Source organism: Tachypleus tridentatus, chromosome 12 (genome assembly GCF_004210375.1).
Source record: "Tachypleus tridentatus isolate NWPU-2018 chromosome 12, ASM421037v1, whole genome shotgun sequence".
NCBI lineage: Eukaryota > Metazoa > Arthropoda > Merostomata > Xiphosura > Limulidae > Tachypleus > Tachypleus tridentatus.
Window position 1 is genome coordinate 100,115,326 of NC_134836.1, and position 16,710 is coordinate 100,132,035.

General features: G+C 36.7%; 1 protein-coding gene across 1 annotated transcript in view; it reads left to right on the top strand.

Annotated features, from left to right (window-relative positions):
- The first annotated feature begins 4,420 nt into the window (after positions 1-4,420).
- LOC143234151 (tyrosine kinase receptor Cad96Ca-like) overlaps positions 4,421-16,710 on the top strand; it is a 37,811-nt gene continuing 25,521 nt past the window's right edge. The window contains exons 1-4 of the mRNA XM_076471277.1: positions 4,421-4,623; positions 13,228-13,557; positions 15,221-15,354; positions 16,392-16,523. Coding sequence (XP_076327392.1) covers positions 4,569-4,623; positions 13,228-13,557; positions 15,221-15,354; positions 16,392-16,523 — 651 coding nt within the window. The 5' untranslated portion in view covers positions 4,421-4,568. The remainder of the gene's footprint in view (positions 4,624-13,227; positions 13,558-15,220; positions 15,355-16,391; positions 16,524-16,710) is intronic.

Consider the following 16,710-nt stretch of genomic DNA (forward strand, 5'->3'; position numbering starts at 1 on the left):
TATTAAACTCAAAGGGATACATCCGATACATTAAGATTAGCTTTGGAGGTGAAAAAATATTTTTCTCATATCTTATAAATTCATAAAAGGAATTAATTTGATCGAAGGTATGCTCAGATAGTTTGGTATACTAGTTCTGTTTTTTTTCAATAACATAAACCAAAAGAATGTGTTAACTATACACTTAGAGGCACCTCTCGGACTTATAACGATAAAAAGTTAAATTTGACAACCGCAGTAGGTATAGTGCAGATAGCCTAAGGTATAGCTTTGTGTTTAAAACAAACAAACCAAGTTGTCACTGGTTGTCTTAGAATAATATTTAGTTTCTTTATATGATTTTTTTATTTAATTAATATTTATTTATTAAGCTAGAAGAGCACGAGGCAGTGAACAGTTGCTGTATACCAATTCATATAGTACTGAAAAATTAGCTGGCATTACAAAGTTCTTTAGTGAAACTAATCTGTTTACTGAAAACGTGTTGCTTATGTTGTTTATTTGCTGAAGGTTACTGCGTCTGGTGTTTATTTATTTATTTAACACATATTATTTCGTCTGATGTTTATTCCCTGTGTATTGTTTCGTCTGGTGTTTACTTGCTGAAACTTTTCCTTCTGGTTGTTTGCTAAAAGTTATTGCTTTTGACGTTTGTTTGTTTGTTGAAACTTCTTACTTCTGATAGCGTATGCTGAAATTTATTGCTTTAATGGTTGTACCCCGAAACTTGTTACTTCTGATGGTTGTTTGTGTGTGTTGTGTAAAGAGTCTTCCGAGCGCTAAAGTGATAATGGAAGGATTCCTCACGATTTGGTTTCTCAGCCTCGTGCACGCCATGCACGAGCAACGTGCATACATACACTCAATAACCTCATTCGGTATTAATTAAATGGGACATAGCAAAGTCCAGTCAGATATAATCGTCGTTCCACCTGAAAATGTCATGGCAACGCAACAACTTTGTTGAGTTACGATCGCTTACATTTAGTTTTCAAGAAAATATGTAAACGTAGATTTCGTGAAGATAGATGCATGAAATTGTTTTCTATACTAAATACATACATACTTTGTAAACGATTTATGGATAAATAATGAGATCCTTTACTTGATTATGGTTAAGACGCCTTCGTAAACGGGAGATAAAGGACGTTTGTATTAAGTCACTGCGACAGATCGTGTGTGTTGTGTATAGTAACTGTAATGATAATAACACTGTTTTTGTTTGTCCTCCAAATGCTCGCGCACAATACTATCTAATTGCGCAAGCGCACGCATTTTGTTACAATGGCTGTAAATAAAAGGTGTATGTATATATGTTCTAATAAACATTTTGTATAACGACATATTAAAAGCTTATCAAAGTTTCTAAACCAAAAATAGGTCGTAGAATATACATTATAAGTCTATATAGTAAAATTCAGCCCGAACTAAATGAATGCAATAATCTTACAGATGTTACGGTGTTAAAATATCTCCTTATCGAATATAGGCCACACTTTATAAAGTGTGTTTGTGTTTTTCTTTTAGCAAAGCCACAAAGGCTATCTGCGTAGCCCCCGAGGGGAATCGAACCCCTGATTTTAGCGTTGTAAATCCGGAGACATACCGCTGTACTAGCGTGGGGCCACTTTATAGGGATAACTAACGTTAAGCCTTAGACAAGTGGGCTTATAAATTTCAATATCTGCGCTTAAAATTATTTTATATTATGTTGGAAATCCTGTATTTAAAGAAGTACTGTTGGAATAAAGACGCTAATATGACCGAAAATATCTTACGGGTATCAGTTGATATAAAAAGACATTTCTAATATAAGTGTAAAAGTTTATTTGGAGGCAAACTTTTGTGACACAGCCCATTTTATACAAAAACAGCAGCTGCACTATTTTATAGACGTAGTTTCTTTATCTAGATTCTGTTAGATGATGTGTCCCATTTAATCTCGAAATTTTCAGTTTCCCTGCTATTGCCCAATTGTATAAGAATTATTTTACTGTAAAATTTCCCCACTGCTTGTTTGGTGTCCCTTTCCCAGGACCTTCTCCATTTGTTCACAAATTTTCATATATATTCCAACAACTGGGCCCACTTTCGTTATTTTAACTTAACCCCTTAATATTTATTCAGTATATTTATTCCTCCTAGCTGTTGAAAATTCAAAGTATTCACATTTTGTTTTGTTTTCAATACAGAACTTTTCTTGCCATATTTTTAGCACCTACTAACTGTATTTGCATCATACTTGTAGTCACTGCTGTCAAAATGGTTTCATAATCTGGTAACGTAGGCAACAGAATTTTTTAATCGTCTTCGTTAAGCATGTAAATAGATTGCTATCCGTAAAAGTATATTTAACTTTCCACACGTTTCGTCTTTTTATAAACACATATCTTTTTAATTTAACCTCCAACGACTCTGATAACTTGTTGATTTTGATGAACCATTCACGAATTTCTTATCATTTTATGTATATCAACGACAATCTGAATCAAATGACCAATTACTAAATTTAGTAGCCCGGCATGGCCAGGTGGTTAAGGTACTCGGCTCGTAATCTGAGGGTCGTAGGTTCGAATCCCAGTTACCCCAGACATATTCGCCCTTTCAGCCGTGAGGGCGTTATAATATGACGGTCAATCCCACTAGTCATTGGTAAAAGAGTAGCCCAAGAGTTGGCGGTGGCTGGTGATGACTAGCTGCCTTCCCTCTAGTCTTACACTACTAAATTAGGGACGGCTAGCGTAGATAGCCCTCGTGTGGCTTTGCGCGAAATTCAAACCAAACCAAACAAACAATTCTTCGATCTTTTTAATAAACAATTATATCTGTTGTTTGTTTTATTTGCCGAAGTGACTTTTAAGTGTACTGGAAAAGCTTAGATATTTAGAACTCATTAACAAAATTGTTCCTGATCTCTCAGAATAAAGTATCTCAATGGATTGGCTGTAAGTTTGAAGAATTATAACGCTCGAACTTGAGGTACGATTCCTACAGTAACTCGACGCAGATAACCAATTTTATTACTTTGCGTTTAAAACTCTTAAGGCAAGTTATTTGTCAATGTTTAAAATGTAATGTCCTCTTTGTCTAATATACGCTCTGAACACTGTATCATGTGATAACAAAGCCCTTACAGTGTGCAAGTATGGTTGTAAAGAATCAACCAACATTTCATGCTTAGCTAATGGTTATTTATTTCAGAATTTCACACCAATCTTCACAAGTGTTATATGCACATAAAGACACTTCAGATTTTGAACTTATAGACTAGGGCAATGGTTCCCAAACTGTGCGCCGCGGCGTCCCAGGGCGCTGCGACGAATTCACAGGGGCGCCAAGGGATATTCCATTTGGATTTACCTTTGCAGAAAAAGAAAATTTTATTGAGCTGTCTTGTGACAAGATTTTAAAAACAAAATGTGGCAGCATAGAACTAACTGAGTTTTGGATTTAAGTAAAAGATGAATATCTGCTCCTAAGTGCTGAAGCTCAGTGAATCCTAATTCCATATGCGACGTCATATCTCTGCAAAGCTGGGTTTTCGGCGATTGCTGTGATAAAAAGCAAGTACCACACAGAGATCAATGTGGAACAGGAAATGAGGGTTGTGGTATCAAACCTGATTCCAAGGTTTGAGAAGCTGTACACGTGACCAGCAGGTGCACACAACCCATTAGTAATTGTGATTATTTAAAAATGAAATAAAAATATTGGTTTTTACTTTCAATTTACCTGTATTATTCTTTCAAACAGTTACTAAGTTGTTAGGACATAAATACTTATTAAGTTGTTTCGAACTAACTACTCAATAAATGAAACTGTTAGGTTTTTCTTTTTGCCTAAGGGTGCCGTAAAAAAATTGCTGAGACACTAAGGGGGCCATGAACTGAGTGTTTGGAATACTTTGGACTAGGGGAACTACAACAACTGAGCAGCACTCACGTCTTGGGCTACTGTAATCCATCGAATAGGGAGCTCTGAACTTTTATATACCACACTCACAGCCTGAAGTACCGTTTAGTGACAACAGATCGTAAATTATGAATCGAAAATTTCGAGTTCGCTAATTACTCGGCCACTTCGGTGTGTTACAAGCTAATTAACAAGAAAGTATCGCATATTGATGAAAAATCTCTATGAAAGTGTTACTAAGTTAATACTGATTTTGTTTGGCACAGTTTTTGCTTTCTTTCAAACTAATATTACCAAAGTTTCTATACAGAGGTAGTACATTCAACCAATCAAGAAAGAGCGCTCACAGGAGTCTGACGTAGGTAGGCAACTAAACTAAACGAGGTAAATGCCAGAATCAACCTGTTTGTTCGGTGGGTTCGTGGCAAAACTGACGGGTTATTTCTGTACGAAAGAAGACATTTTGTACTCAGCGTAACAGGTGATTTTGTTGCTACATCAACGAATGATGACTGGTTACAAATTTTGTTTGATTTGTGTGTGTTATAACCATACTTAAGAAAACAACAGAAAACATTAGAAACTGGGTAACAGTATGGAGCTTTGCATATGACGGTGCCGACAAAAAAGAAAATGCAACGTTGTGAGATATTAAGATGTTGGCAGTGATAACGTTTACTGTATTTCTGCTTGCTGGTGCTGGAGCCACAGGTTTGTGTGATATTTCTATCTCTAGGAACTTCGAATAGTCTTTCATGGACATTTTACAACCTTTACAAACAGTAAGAATACTTAAGCGTAAGTGTGCACCATTTCAAATAATGTGTATGACCTTTCCGTGGCTTTTAACCTATAACAATTTACACACAGTGATATTCAGCTCAGCAACGATGTTATCCGCATAATGTCAAACATTTACTTTAAGTTTGACATGTTTTTGTAGGGTATAAAGTTGATACCGCTTTATTTGTTTGTGTGTTTTCGTGGTATACGTATCCCCAGCGTCATAAATGTGTAGAATCATAACATATGTATTATTTTGTTAGGTATGTAAATAACTATCAAGTGTGCTTTAACCTTCGTGTCAAAACAAGTACACGTTTTTAGTTGTTTTTTTATTATAATAATTGTATTATAATGTAGATATGTAACAAGATATTTCAATCCTCAAGCTATTCTGTTATTTATTGTTCTCTAACAGTTTTGTTACTTCACAGATCACTCTTTTTTATTACTTTTTAATTAATCAAAACTATATTTCATTATACTTTCTTTTGTCATTACAGATATGTATAATGAAATTCGAACCCGCGACCCTCAGATTACGAGTTCGAATCCCGGTCGCACCAAACATGCTCGCCCTTTCAGCCATGGGGGGTTTTACAATGTGACGATCAATCCTACTATTCGTTGGTAAAAGAGTAGCCCAAGAGTTGGCTGTGGATGGTAATGACCAGCTGCCTTCTCTCTAGTCTTGCACTGCTAAATTAGGGACGGCTAGCACAGATATCACTAGAGTAGCTTTGTGCGAAATTCAAAAACAAAGGCCTGGCATGGCCAAGCGTGTTAAGGCGTGCGACTCGTAATCTGAGGGTCGCGGGTTCGCATCCCCGTCGTGCCAAACATGCTCGCCCTCCCAGCCGTGGGGGCGTTATAATGTGACAGTCAATCCCACTATTCGTTGATAAAAGAGTAGCCCAAGAGTTGGCGGTGGGTAGTGATGATTAGCTGCTCTAGTCTTACACTGCTAAATTAGGGACGGCTAGCACAGATGGCCCTCGTGTAGCTTTGTGCAAAATTCAAACAAATAAACAAAACATCAAAAACCAAAAACAAAACCAAATTATCTGTTAATCACTTTAGTTTCTTCTCTGTGATTTCTGGTAATGGTTTGTACAGCTGCATGATTCTAACTAATTTTATAAAACAAATTTTACTTATGCCTTCCTACCTCTAACTATTTAAAGTGGCGCCAAAAATTATTGTAATATTTTTCGAAATTTAATCTTATATTTCATATTGCATGCTCAAAAAATGGCACAAGTGAAAATAAGGTTCTTTTAAAATTTTAAATTTATTCAAAATGCATCCATTAAAATGTTTGTTAATATACGTTTGGCTTTTTTTTTTGTGTGAAAATTTAGGTGGATATTATTATATGTACATCCTTAATATTAATTTACCTACCTCGGTAATATGTAAGTCACCACAATTTATACATTATAAAATATATATTACATTTCTAGGATCGCAATTACATGACTTGTTAATGAAAAAAGAGAATATATTTATTATTTTAGTCGTTTTGAATATAACTTAAATTATATTAACCCGCAGTTCTTTCACAACTCTAGGTTTATAAATATCTCTATCAATTTATTTTATTGTATTAAAATAGTTATCATTAGAAATTTCCAAACGTGACATTATAAATTATTCGTGATGAGTGACTTTGATGCCACCAGTAAAAATCAAAGAAGAGATTTTGTTTGCTTCTTTTGAATTTGGCGCAAAGGTTCACGAGAGCTGTCTTCGCTAATCGTCCCTTATTTAGCAGTGTAAGACTAGAGGAAAGCCAGCTAGTCATCACCAGCCACCGGAAGCTCTTGCGCTACTCTTTTACGAATGAATAGTGGATTGATCGTACATATAACGCCCCCACAGCAGAAAGTGCGAGCATGTTTGGTGTGATGGGGATTCGAACCCGCGACCCTCAAATTACGAGTCAAGCACCATAACCACATGTCCATGTCGAGGCCCAAAACGACAAAAGAAAAGTGCAATGATTGTACTGTTTTGTTAATTGTAACCAGAAGTGGAAACTTCTACATACCTGTTATTTATACTATGTGTACTTTCATAAGGTCCCACAAAGTGTCCTGTTTGAGGAGTACATAAAACCAAAATTAAGAGTAAAAATACTTTTATTTCTTGCTTTTGAACTTCATACAGCTGTGGTGTAGACTACTGAGTGCATAATTCTTCTCGTGATTTATAGCATGCATACGTTTTACTTACTACACGAAAGTGCAAATCGCGACGTCAAGCGTTCCCCCATGTGACGTCATTTTAGTGTCTACTGATCAACGGACAGACAACACACTACTGTAAAGTGGTGCCAGTGGTTGAAACGGGTGACCCTTCCAGGCGGCCTTCTGTCCCCTTTCGTGAAATTATATATATTACACTTTTCAATGAGAAAAGCGCCCAATGCTTATGTTTGAAAAAAAAAAAAAAAAAAGGATTCAGACATATGTATGTAGAAAATAATAAAATATCTTATCAAAGCTTTCACCAACAACAATTTATTTTTCGGAAGAAAATTCGTCAATTGCACGTTAGCAGTTTCTTACTAAATGTTAGTGTACTATTATAATTTAGGATTAAAGTTGTGTAAACGTTTGTTGTTGTTTTTTAATTTCGCGCAAAGCTACTCGAGGACTATCTGCGCTAGCCGTCCCTAATTTAGCAGTGTAAGACTAGAAGAAAGGCAGTTAGTCATCACCACCCTCCGCCAACTCCTGGGCTACTCTTTTACCAATGAATAGTGGAACTGACCGTCACATTATGACGCCCCCACGGCTGAAAGGGCGAGCATGTTTGGTGCGACCGGGATTCGAACCTGCGCCATCTCGGATTACGAGTCGAACCCCTTAACACGCTTGGCCATGCCGGGCCCTGTGTAAACGTAATTTCAACTTGGAAAAAAGCGACAACATAATGTTTTAGTTCAACCTAAATGTCACCTTCTGCGTTACGACCAGATCACAGATACCAAGGTTTAGTTCAACCTAAATGTCACCTTCTGCGTTACGACCAGATCATAGATACCAAGGTTTAGTTCAACCTAAATGTCACCTTCTGCGTTACGACCAGATCATAGATACCAAGGTTTAGTTCAACCCAAATGTCACCTTCTGCGTTACGACCAGATCACAGATACCAAGGTTTAGTTCAACCTAAATGTCACCTTCTGCGTTACGACCAGATCATAGATACAAAGGTTTAGTTCAACCTAAATGTCACCTTCTGCGTTACGACCAGATCATAGATACAAAGGTTTAGTTCAACCTAAATGTCACCTTCTGCGTTACGACCAGATCATAGATACAAAGGTTTAGTTCAACCTAAATGTCACCTTCTGCGTTACGACCAGATCATAGATACAAAGGTTTAGTTCAACCTAAATGTCACCTTCTGCGTTACGACCAGATCATAGATACAAAGGTTTAGTTCAACCTAAATGTCACCTTCTGCGTTACGACCAGATCATAGATACAAAGGTTTAGTTCAACCTAAATGTCACCTTCTGCGTTACGACCAGATCATAGATACCAAGGTTTAGTTCAACCTAAATGTCACCTTCTGCGTTACGACCAGATCATAGATACCAAGGTTTAGTTCAACCTAAATGTCACCTTCTGCGTTACGACCAGATCATAGATACAAAGGTTTAGTTCAACCTAAATGTCACCTTCTGCGTTACGACCAAATCATAGATACAAAGGTTTAGTTCAACCTAAATGTCACCTTCTGCGTTACGACCAGATCATAGATACAAAGGTTTAGTTCAACCTAAATGTCACCTTCTGCGTTACGACCAGATCATAGATACAAAGGTTTAGTTCAACCTAAATGTCACCTTCTGCGTTACGACCAGATCATAGATACAAAGGTTTAGTTCAACCTAAATGTCACCTTCTGCGTTACGACCAGATCATAGATACAAAGGTTTAGTTCAACCTAAATGTCACCTTCTGCGTTACGACCAGATCATAGATACAAAGGTTTAGTTCAACCTAAATGTCACCTTCTGCGTTACGACCAGATCATAGATACAAAGGTTTAGTTCAACCTAAATGTCACCTTCTGCGTTACGACCAGATCATAGATACAAAGGTTTAGTTCAACCTAAATGTCACCTTCTGCGTTACGACCAGATCATAGATACAAAGGTTTAGTTCAACCTAAATGTCACCTTCTGCGTTACGACCAGATCATAGATACAAAGGTTTAGTTCAACCTAAATGTCACCTTCTGCGTTACGACCAGATCATAGATACAAAGGTTTAGTTCAACCTAAATGTCACCTTCTGCGTTACGACCAGATCATAGATACCAAGGTTTAGTTCAACCTAAATGTCACCTTCTGCGTTACGACCAGATCATAGATACAAAGGTTTAGTTCAACCTAAATGTCACCTTCTGCGTTACGACCAGATCATAGATACAAAGGTTTAGTTCAACCTAAATGTCACCTTCTGCGTTACGACCAGATCATAGATACAAAGGTTTAGTTCAACCTAAATGTCACCTTCTGCGTTACGACCAGATCATAGATACAAAGGTTTAGTTCAACCTAAATGTCACCTTCTGCGTTACGACCAGATCATAGATACAAAGGTTTAGTTCAACCTAAATGTCACCTTCTGCGTTACGACCAGATCATAGATACAAAGGTTTAGTTCAACCTAAATGTCACCTTCTGCGTTACGACCAGATCATAGATACAAAGGTTTAGTTCAACCTAAATGTCACCTTCTGCGTTACGACCAGATCATAGATACAAAGGTTTAGTTCAACCTAAATGTCACCTTCTGCGTTACGACCAGATCATAGATACAAAGGTTTAGTTCAACCTAAATGTCACCTTCTGCGTTACGACCAGATCATAGATACAAAGGTTTAGTTCAACCTAAATGTCACCTTCTGCGTTACGACCAGATCATAGATACAAAGGTTTAGTTCAACCTAAATGTCACCTTCTGCGTTACGACCAGATCATAGATACAAAGGTTTAGTTCAACCTAAATGTCACCTTCTGCGTTACGACCAGATCATAGATACAAAGGTTTAGTTCAACCTAAATGTCACCTTCTGCGTTACGACCAGATCATAGATACAAAGGTTTAGTTCAACCTAAATGTCACCTTCTGCGTTACGACCAGATCATAGATACAAAGGTTTAGTTCAACCTAAATGTCACCTTCTGCGTTACGACCAGATCATAGATACCAAGGTTTAGTTCAACCTAAATGTCACCTTCTGCGTTACGACCAGATCATAGATACCAAGGTTTAGTTCAACCTAAATGTCACCTTCTGCGTTACGACCAGATCATAGATACAAAGGTTTAGTTCAACCTAAATGTCACCTTCTGCGTTACGACCAGATCATAGATACAAAGGTTTAGTTCAACCTAAATGTCACCTTCTGCGTTACGACCAGATCATAGATACAAAGGTTTAGTTCAACCTAAATGTCACCTTCTGCGTTACGATCAGATCATAGATACCAAGGTTTAGTTCAACCTAAATGTCACCTTCTGCGTTACGACCAGATCATAGATACAAAGGTTTAGTTCAACCTAAATGTCACCTTCTGCGTTACGACCAGATCATAGATACAAAGGTTTAGTTCAACCTAAATGTCACCTTCTGCGTTACGACCAGATCATAGATACCAAGGTTTAGTTCAACCTAAATGTCACCTTCTGCGTTACGACCAGATCATAGATACAAAGGTTTAGTTCAACCTAAATGTCACCTTCTGCGTTACGACCAGATCATAGATACAAAGGTTTAGTTCAACCTAAATGTCACCTTCTGCGTTACGACCAGATCATAGATACAAAGGTTTAGTTCAACCTAAATGTCACCTTCTGCGTTACGACCAGATCATAGATACAAAGGTTTAGTTCAACCTAAATGTCACCTTCTGCGTTACGACCAGATCATAGATACAAAGGTTTAGTTCAACCTAAATGTCACCTTCTGCGTTACGACCAGATCATAGATACCAAGGTTTAGTTCAACCTGAATGTCACCTTCTGCGTTACGACCAGATCATAGATACAAAGGTTTAGTTCAACCTGAATGTCACCTTCTGCGTTACGACCAGATCATAGATACCAAGGTTTAGTTCAACCTAAATGTCACCTTCTGCGTTACGACCAGATCATAGATACAAAGGTTTAGTTCAACCTAAATGTCACCTTCTGCGTTACGACCAGATCATAGATACAAAGGTTTAGTTCAACCTAAATGTCACCTTCTGCGTTACGACCAGATCATAGATACAAAGGTTTAGTTCAACCTAAATGTCACCTTCTGCGTTACGACCAGATCATAGATACAAAGGTTTAGTTCAACCTAAATGTCACCTTCTGCGTTACGACCAGATCATAGATACCAAGGTTTAGTTCAACCTAAATGTCACCTTCTGCGTTACGACCAGATCATAGATACAAAGGTTTAGTTCAACCTAAATGTCACCTTCTGCGTTACGACCAGATCATAGATACAAAGGTTTAGTTCAACCTAAATGTCACCTTCTGCGTTACGACCAGATCATAGATACCAAGGTTTAGTTCAACCTAAATGTCACCTTCTGCGTTACGACCAGATCATAGATACCAAAATTTAGTTCAATCTAAATGCCACCTTCTGCGTTGCGACCAGATCACAGATACCAAGGTTTAGTTCAACCTAAATGTCACCTTCTGCGTTACGACCAAATCATAGATACAAAGGTTTAGCTCAACCTAAATGCCACCTTCTGCGTTACGACCAGAACATAGATACCAAGGCTCAGCTGCATCAATTGCTGACCAGTTAATAGCATCTGTTGTCTATAAGTTACTCTGGATCTAGCAACAATGTATACTCCTTCGGTTATAGCACCACCTCAGCTGTACCTCAACGACAAATTATGGCAAGTCGGTAACAGTTTGAGAGGGTACCTAGGCCCATTCCTATTACAACCACTGGAAACTAAACCACATAGTAGGAAGTCCTGCCAATTACAGTCACAAAGTAACGTTTTGGTAAACCTTTGTACAAATATCGTGTATGCATTTATGGATGAAAGCATCCTGACATAATGTTTTCTATGAAAGATTTTGATGTAAGGACCACATTCGTTACAAGTTTTTGATTTCTTGTTCAGTGCTGTGACAACAAATCTCGAAGCTCGGATGCAAGGAGGTCCTAAATACGAATATTCCATTGCTTTTAGAATTTTTTAGGTTCTAGGAGCAGCCTTTAGCGGTCTCCTGAGCCAGTGGTCAAAAGGTAATTCGCCCCTTGTACACCCTATTGCTAAGGCTGTTTCACTGTGTCATATTTCTTTAATCAAGAAATCTACTTTTGAATTTTATCTTGAATACCCATTGTGTAGCTTCGTGCTTAATTCAAAACAACAACAAGCTGCTTCTATTCAACAATTTCTAGCTTAATAATATTATGTATGTCACGTAACGTTAATTCTAGTTGGGTTTTTTTTTATCAAAAAAACTTCCTGAACAGACACATTAGGACCGTAGGACTTGTAATTCTGTTGTGGTTTATTTCCACACGTGTTTACTTTTACCCAATTCAATTTTCTCATTCGAGTTTCGTCTATACGTACAATTTTGTCATGATTAGGTATTTCGGTTAGACATCACTTCTCTGGAGATGTAACATCAATAAACTGATTTACCATAGTACTGTAATTCTTATATGGCGAATAAGAAATTTTGAAAAGAAGTGAGTGTCCAGTAGAATATTTTAAATAGTGCTTTCACCGCTGTGTACATTTCATTGTATTTCGTAAAGACTGCACATTCAGATGAATGAGGTAAGCTGAGAATCGATTGTATTATTTATAAATTTGATATTCGTTTTCAGTTAACATTATGAGAGTTTAAAAACAAAGAATACAATATAAGTATTTTAAACACAAGAGAAAAATAAAGACCGCGAAAAGTCAAATGCTTAAAGTCTAGACTATTATTCGATAGAAGTCTACGTTTCGGGTTAGGACTAGCAAACCATTAAACCAACTGCCATCAGTCTTGAGACTTACCTCAAGAGAACGAGTGTTAAGTGATTTGCTTTTCGCGAATCAACACTGATACTAGTAAGGTATGTGTTTGGCTAAGCAGAGCTTAACATCGTAGGAGTTTGAGTACAACTCTACCAATGAAAACAACTAAATTTGATCCAGAATTTGTATACAATAAAACCAGTTTAAATATGTTACTAAATATTTATTTTTTAAAGTATATATTACAAAACATACACGCGTTACTGAACGCTGTCCAATATAACGTATGGAAACAGATTGAGAGCATCTGACCGACCTCAGAACAACGTAATGAAAATCCTGTCTCAGAGAGAAGTGTTTCAAGCTTTAAGTTTTCATCATAATGTTTATGTACAAATGTTTTGTGCATAATCATGACATATTAAGAATAATTAATATAAACTGCTCTGTATAATAATACATGGTACAAAAGTTTGGTGATTATTGTTCATTTTTTTTATAATTCAGTTGAACACGAAAGTGAGTTCAAAGATACCAAGAACGAGAGCCAGATTCAATCCACGTTTACCACAGAGATTACTGATGTAACCACAGAAGCCGACGATCTGTTTCACTCTTCTATTGGAAAATCGCATTCTGTAGATGAAGTTCACACACAAGGTAACACCGAACCGTCAACCTTCTTTCCTGATAAGCTTGACCTTGGCTACGCCTACAATAACGGGGAATCGCCTTCTAAATCGCCACCTAGCGAAGAACGAGTTAAATATATCTATGTGACCTTCAATGGAGATCAGACTTTGTCGTCAGTTGAAAACCTACGTAAGGTTTCTGTGGGTGAGTGTTATTAGGTTTTTTAGGTAATTAAATCTAAGTAGTGTTATTGTATATATAAATAGTTCATAGCTTTTATTACTTCACGTGTTGATTATGTTCTACTAGATTCACATACTACACTGTTTTTTTTCTCCGTTATGATTATAGATGTTGAAATTCAAATTTTCTAAATCTAATAAATATTCATTGAGGATATCTTTACAATTCATTTGTGTTCAGGAAACATGAGTAGGTTGGCTATATAAAAAGACAAGTACGGCTTTCAGCTGTTTCACTTATAATACTCATTGTTTGATCTGTTTAAAGTCCTTTACAAGTTTTACACTGGACTCGTAATCTGAAGGTCGCGGGTTAAAATCCCCGTCACACCAAACATGCTCACTTTTATGGGCCCAGCATGGCCAGGTGGTTAAGGCACTTGCCTCGTAATCTGAGGGTCGCAGGTTCGAATCCCGGTCGCACTAAACATGCTTGCCCTTTCAGTCGTGGGGGCGTTATAATGTGACGGTCAAACCCACTATTCGTTGGTAAAAGAGTAGCCCAAAAGTTGACGGTGGGTGGTGATGACTAGCTGCCTTTCCTCTAGTCTTACACTAATAAATTAGGGACGTTTAGCGCAGATAGCCCTTGAGTAGCTTCGCGAGAAATTCAAAACAAACCAAAACAAGTTTTACATAGCGCCATCTAACAGTGTGTTTTCATCGTTCTGGTCTACATTTCGAAACGTCTATCAAATATTCTTCTACAACCAATCATCTGAGTCCTGTAAAATAACCAACAGAAATGTGTAAGCTTTTTGAAACAGTTATCACTGTAGATTCACCTCTAAGTATTGCGCATGTGATTTGCAATATACCCATATTTATAAACAACCATATAACAATTCATGAATGAATAGTTATTTTTAAAGTATCTTGTACTTAAACAAATTATAATATATTGCTAAATATATTTACCTGAGATCAACCTTGAGAGATACTTGAACCACATATCTTTATTAATTGGAATATTACAGTCTTGGATGATCAAGATATTAGAAATGGTTGTCTAATTTTGCAATGGAATTTTATTTGTTCAAAATAATTGTCAGCTGGAAAGGAATAACGTTTAGTACAAATGAAGGATTTATTACTTGCATTAATATTTTCAAATTGAACGGCGCCTTATGCGACGAATAGGTTAAAGAACCAGGTTATAACTATCCTTGATTTTGAACTAATGATAAAAAGAAGGCAGACAGTTAGCAACACCCACCGGTGCAAGGGATTTGTCCAGCTGTGACCTAAAAAACCGGATTGACTATTACTCTCTGGTTTGTTTTGAATTTCGCCAAAGCTACACGAGGGCTATCTACGCTAGCCGTCCCTAATTTAATAGTGTAAGGCTAGAGGGAAGGCAGCTAGTCATCACCACCCACCGCCAACTTTTGGGCTACTCTTTCACCAACAAATAGTGGGATTGACCGTCAAATTATAACGCCCCCACGGCTGAAAGGGCGAGCGTTTTTGTGCGTCCGGGACTAAAGATAGAAATACAATGTTATTACTAAAACTCTTTAAAATGTTAAGAGGTTTTAACACATAGTCAAACTGTCTTCATAGAATAGTTAACTGACTTTCCTTGTGCTAAAACATTTTGTTCTTGGAATATTGGCGGCTTTTAGCAAATAACACGGAGAAAAACCAAGAAGAAGAAGTTGGACGAACACAAGTGTATATCATTGGGATTGTCGGTATTATTCCTGCTGCTGGGGCCCTCTTGTGGTGTTTCAAGCGAACTTTTCCCTGGTTCTGTAAGGTGAATATTTTGCGTGTAAACAACATGTCGACTGTTTCTGGTAGTAATCTAACGAACACAGCATTTGTTATCACGCTTAATATTGTAATTATTATTTAAGTTGTAAATAAAAACCTATGCATACTATTATTCACAAAAAAATATATTTTTCCCATAATAATTTAAACAGAATCAGATTATATTTTGAAGGATTAAGGTTATCTACGTATCTGGACTATTTCCACAATGTTATAAAATATTTAAACGAAACTGTCTACGTATCTGGACTTTTTCCACAGTGTTATCAAACATTTAATGAAACTGTCTACGTATCTGGACTTTTTCCACAATGCTATCAAACATTTAATGAAACTGTTTACGTATCTGGACTTTTCCCACAATGCTATAAAATATTTAATGAAACTGTCTACGTATCTGGACTTTTTCCACAATGCTATCAAACATTTAATGAAACTGGTTGCGTATCTGGACTTTTCCCACAATGCTATAAAATATTTAATGAAACTGTCTACGTATCTGGACTTTTTCCACAATGTTATCAAACATTTAATGAAACTGTTTACGTACTGGACTTTTCCCACAATGCTATAAAGTATTTAATAAAACTGTCTACGTATTTGGACTTTTTCCACAATGTTATCAAACATTTAATGAAACTGTCTACGTATCTGAACGTTTTCCACAATGTTATCAAACATTTAATGAAACTCTCTACGTATCTGAACGTTTTCCACAATGTTATCAAACATTTAATGAAACTGTGCTTTGGTTTGTATCTTATGTGTTCAGAAATTTAAAGAAAAAAAGCTAAATTTTGATATAAAGAAAGGAGATAAAAATAAAATTATCGTATGCCCAATATTTGTTTCAGGAATTACAGGCGTTGAATCAGAAAAATTATAGTCGTTTTTTAATTGTAGATTATTTTTTTGTAAACAACCCGAAAGCCTAATTCTAACTGTATAGTTTCATATTCATTTGGAAAATATTATTTTCTCGTTAATCACGTAATGAGGGCAATTTTTATGCGCTGTTAGAAGAAACACAAGCAATCTGAAGACTCTTCGTCGGATAATCCTAAAATTCAAGAATCAACATTCAAAAGAAAAGAAGGAGAAAGAGTGACGTCATCTGACCAGAACAACCCTGATGGAACAACGACAACAGAGGTATTGATTTTCACTTGAAAACGTTAATAAGCCATACAGGCAACATCTTGTAACTGTACGATGCAAAATGTGGAAAATGAGGTTTGTTTGTGGATATTCACTCAAGCAAGCAGGTGGTGGGTGGGCGAACTCCCTATTTTTGTGATGTAAAAATTAAGTTTGTATAGGTATAGCGCAGCTGCTTATG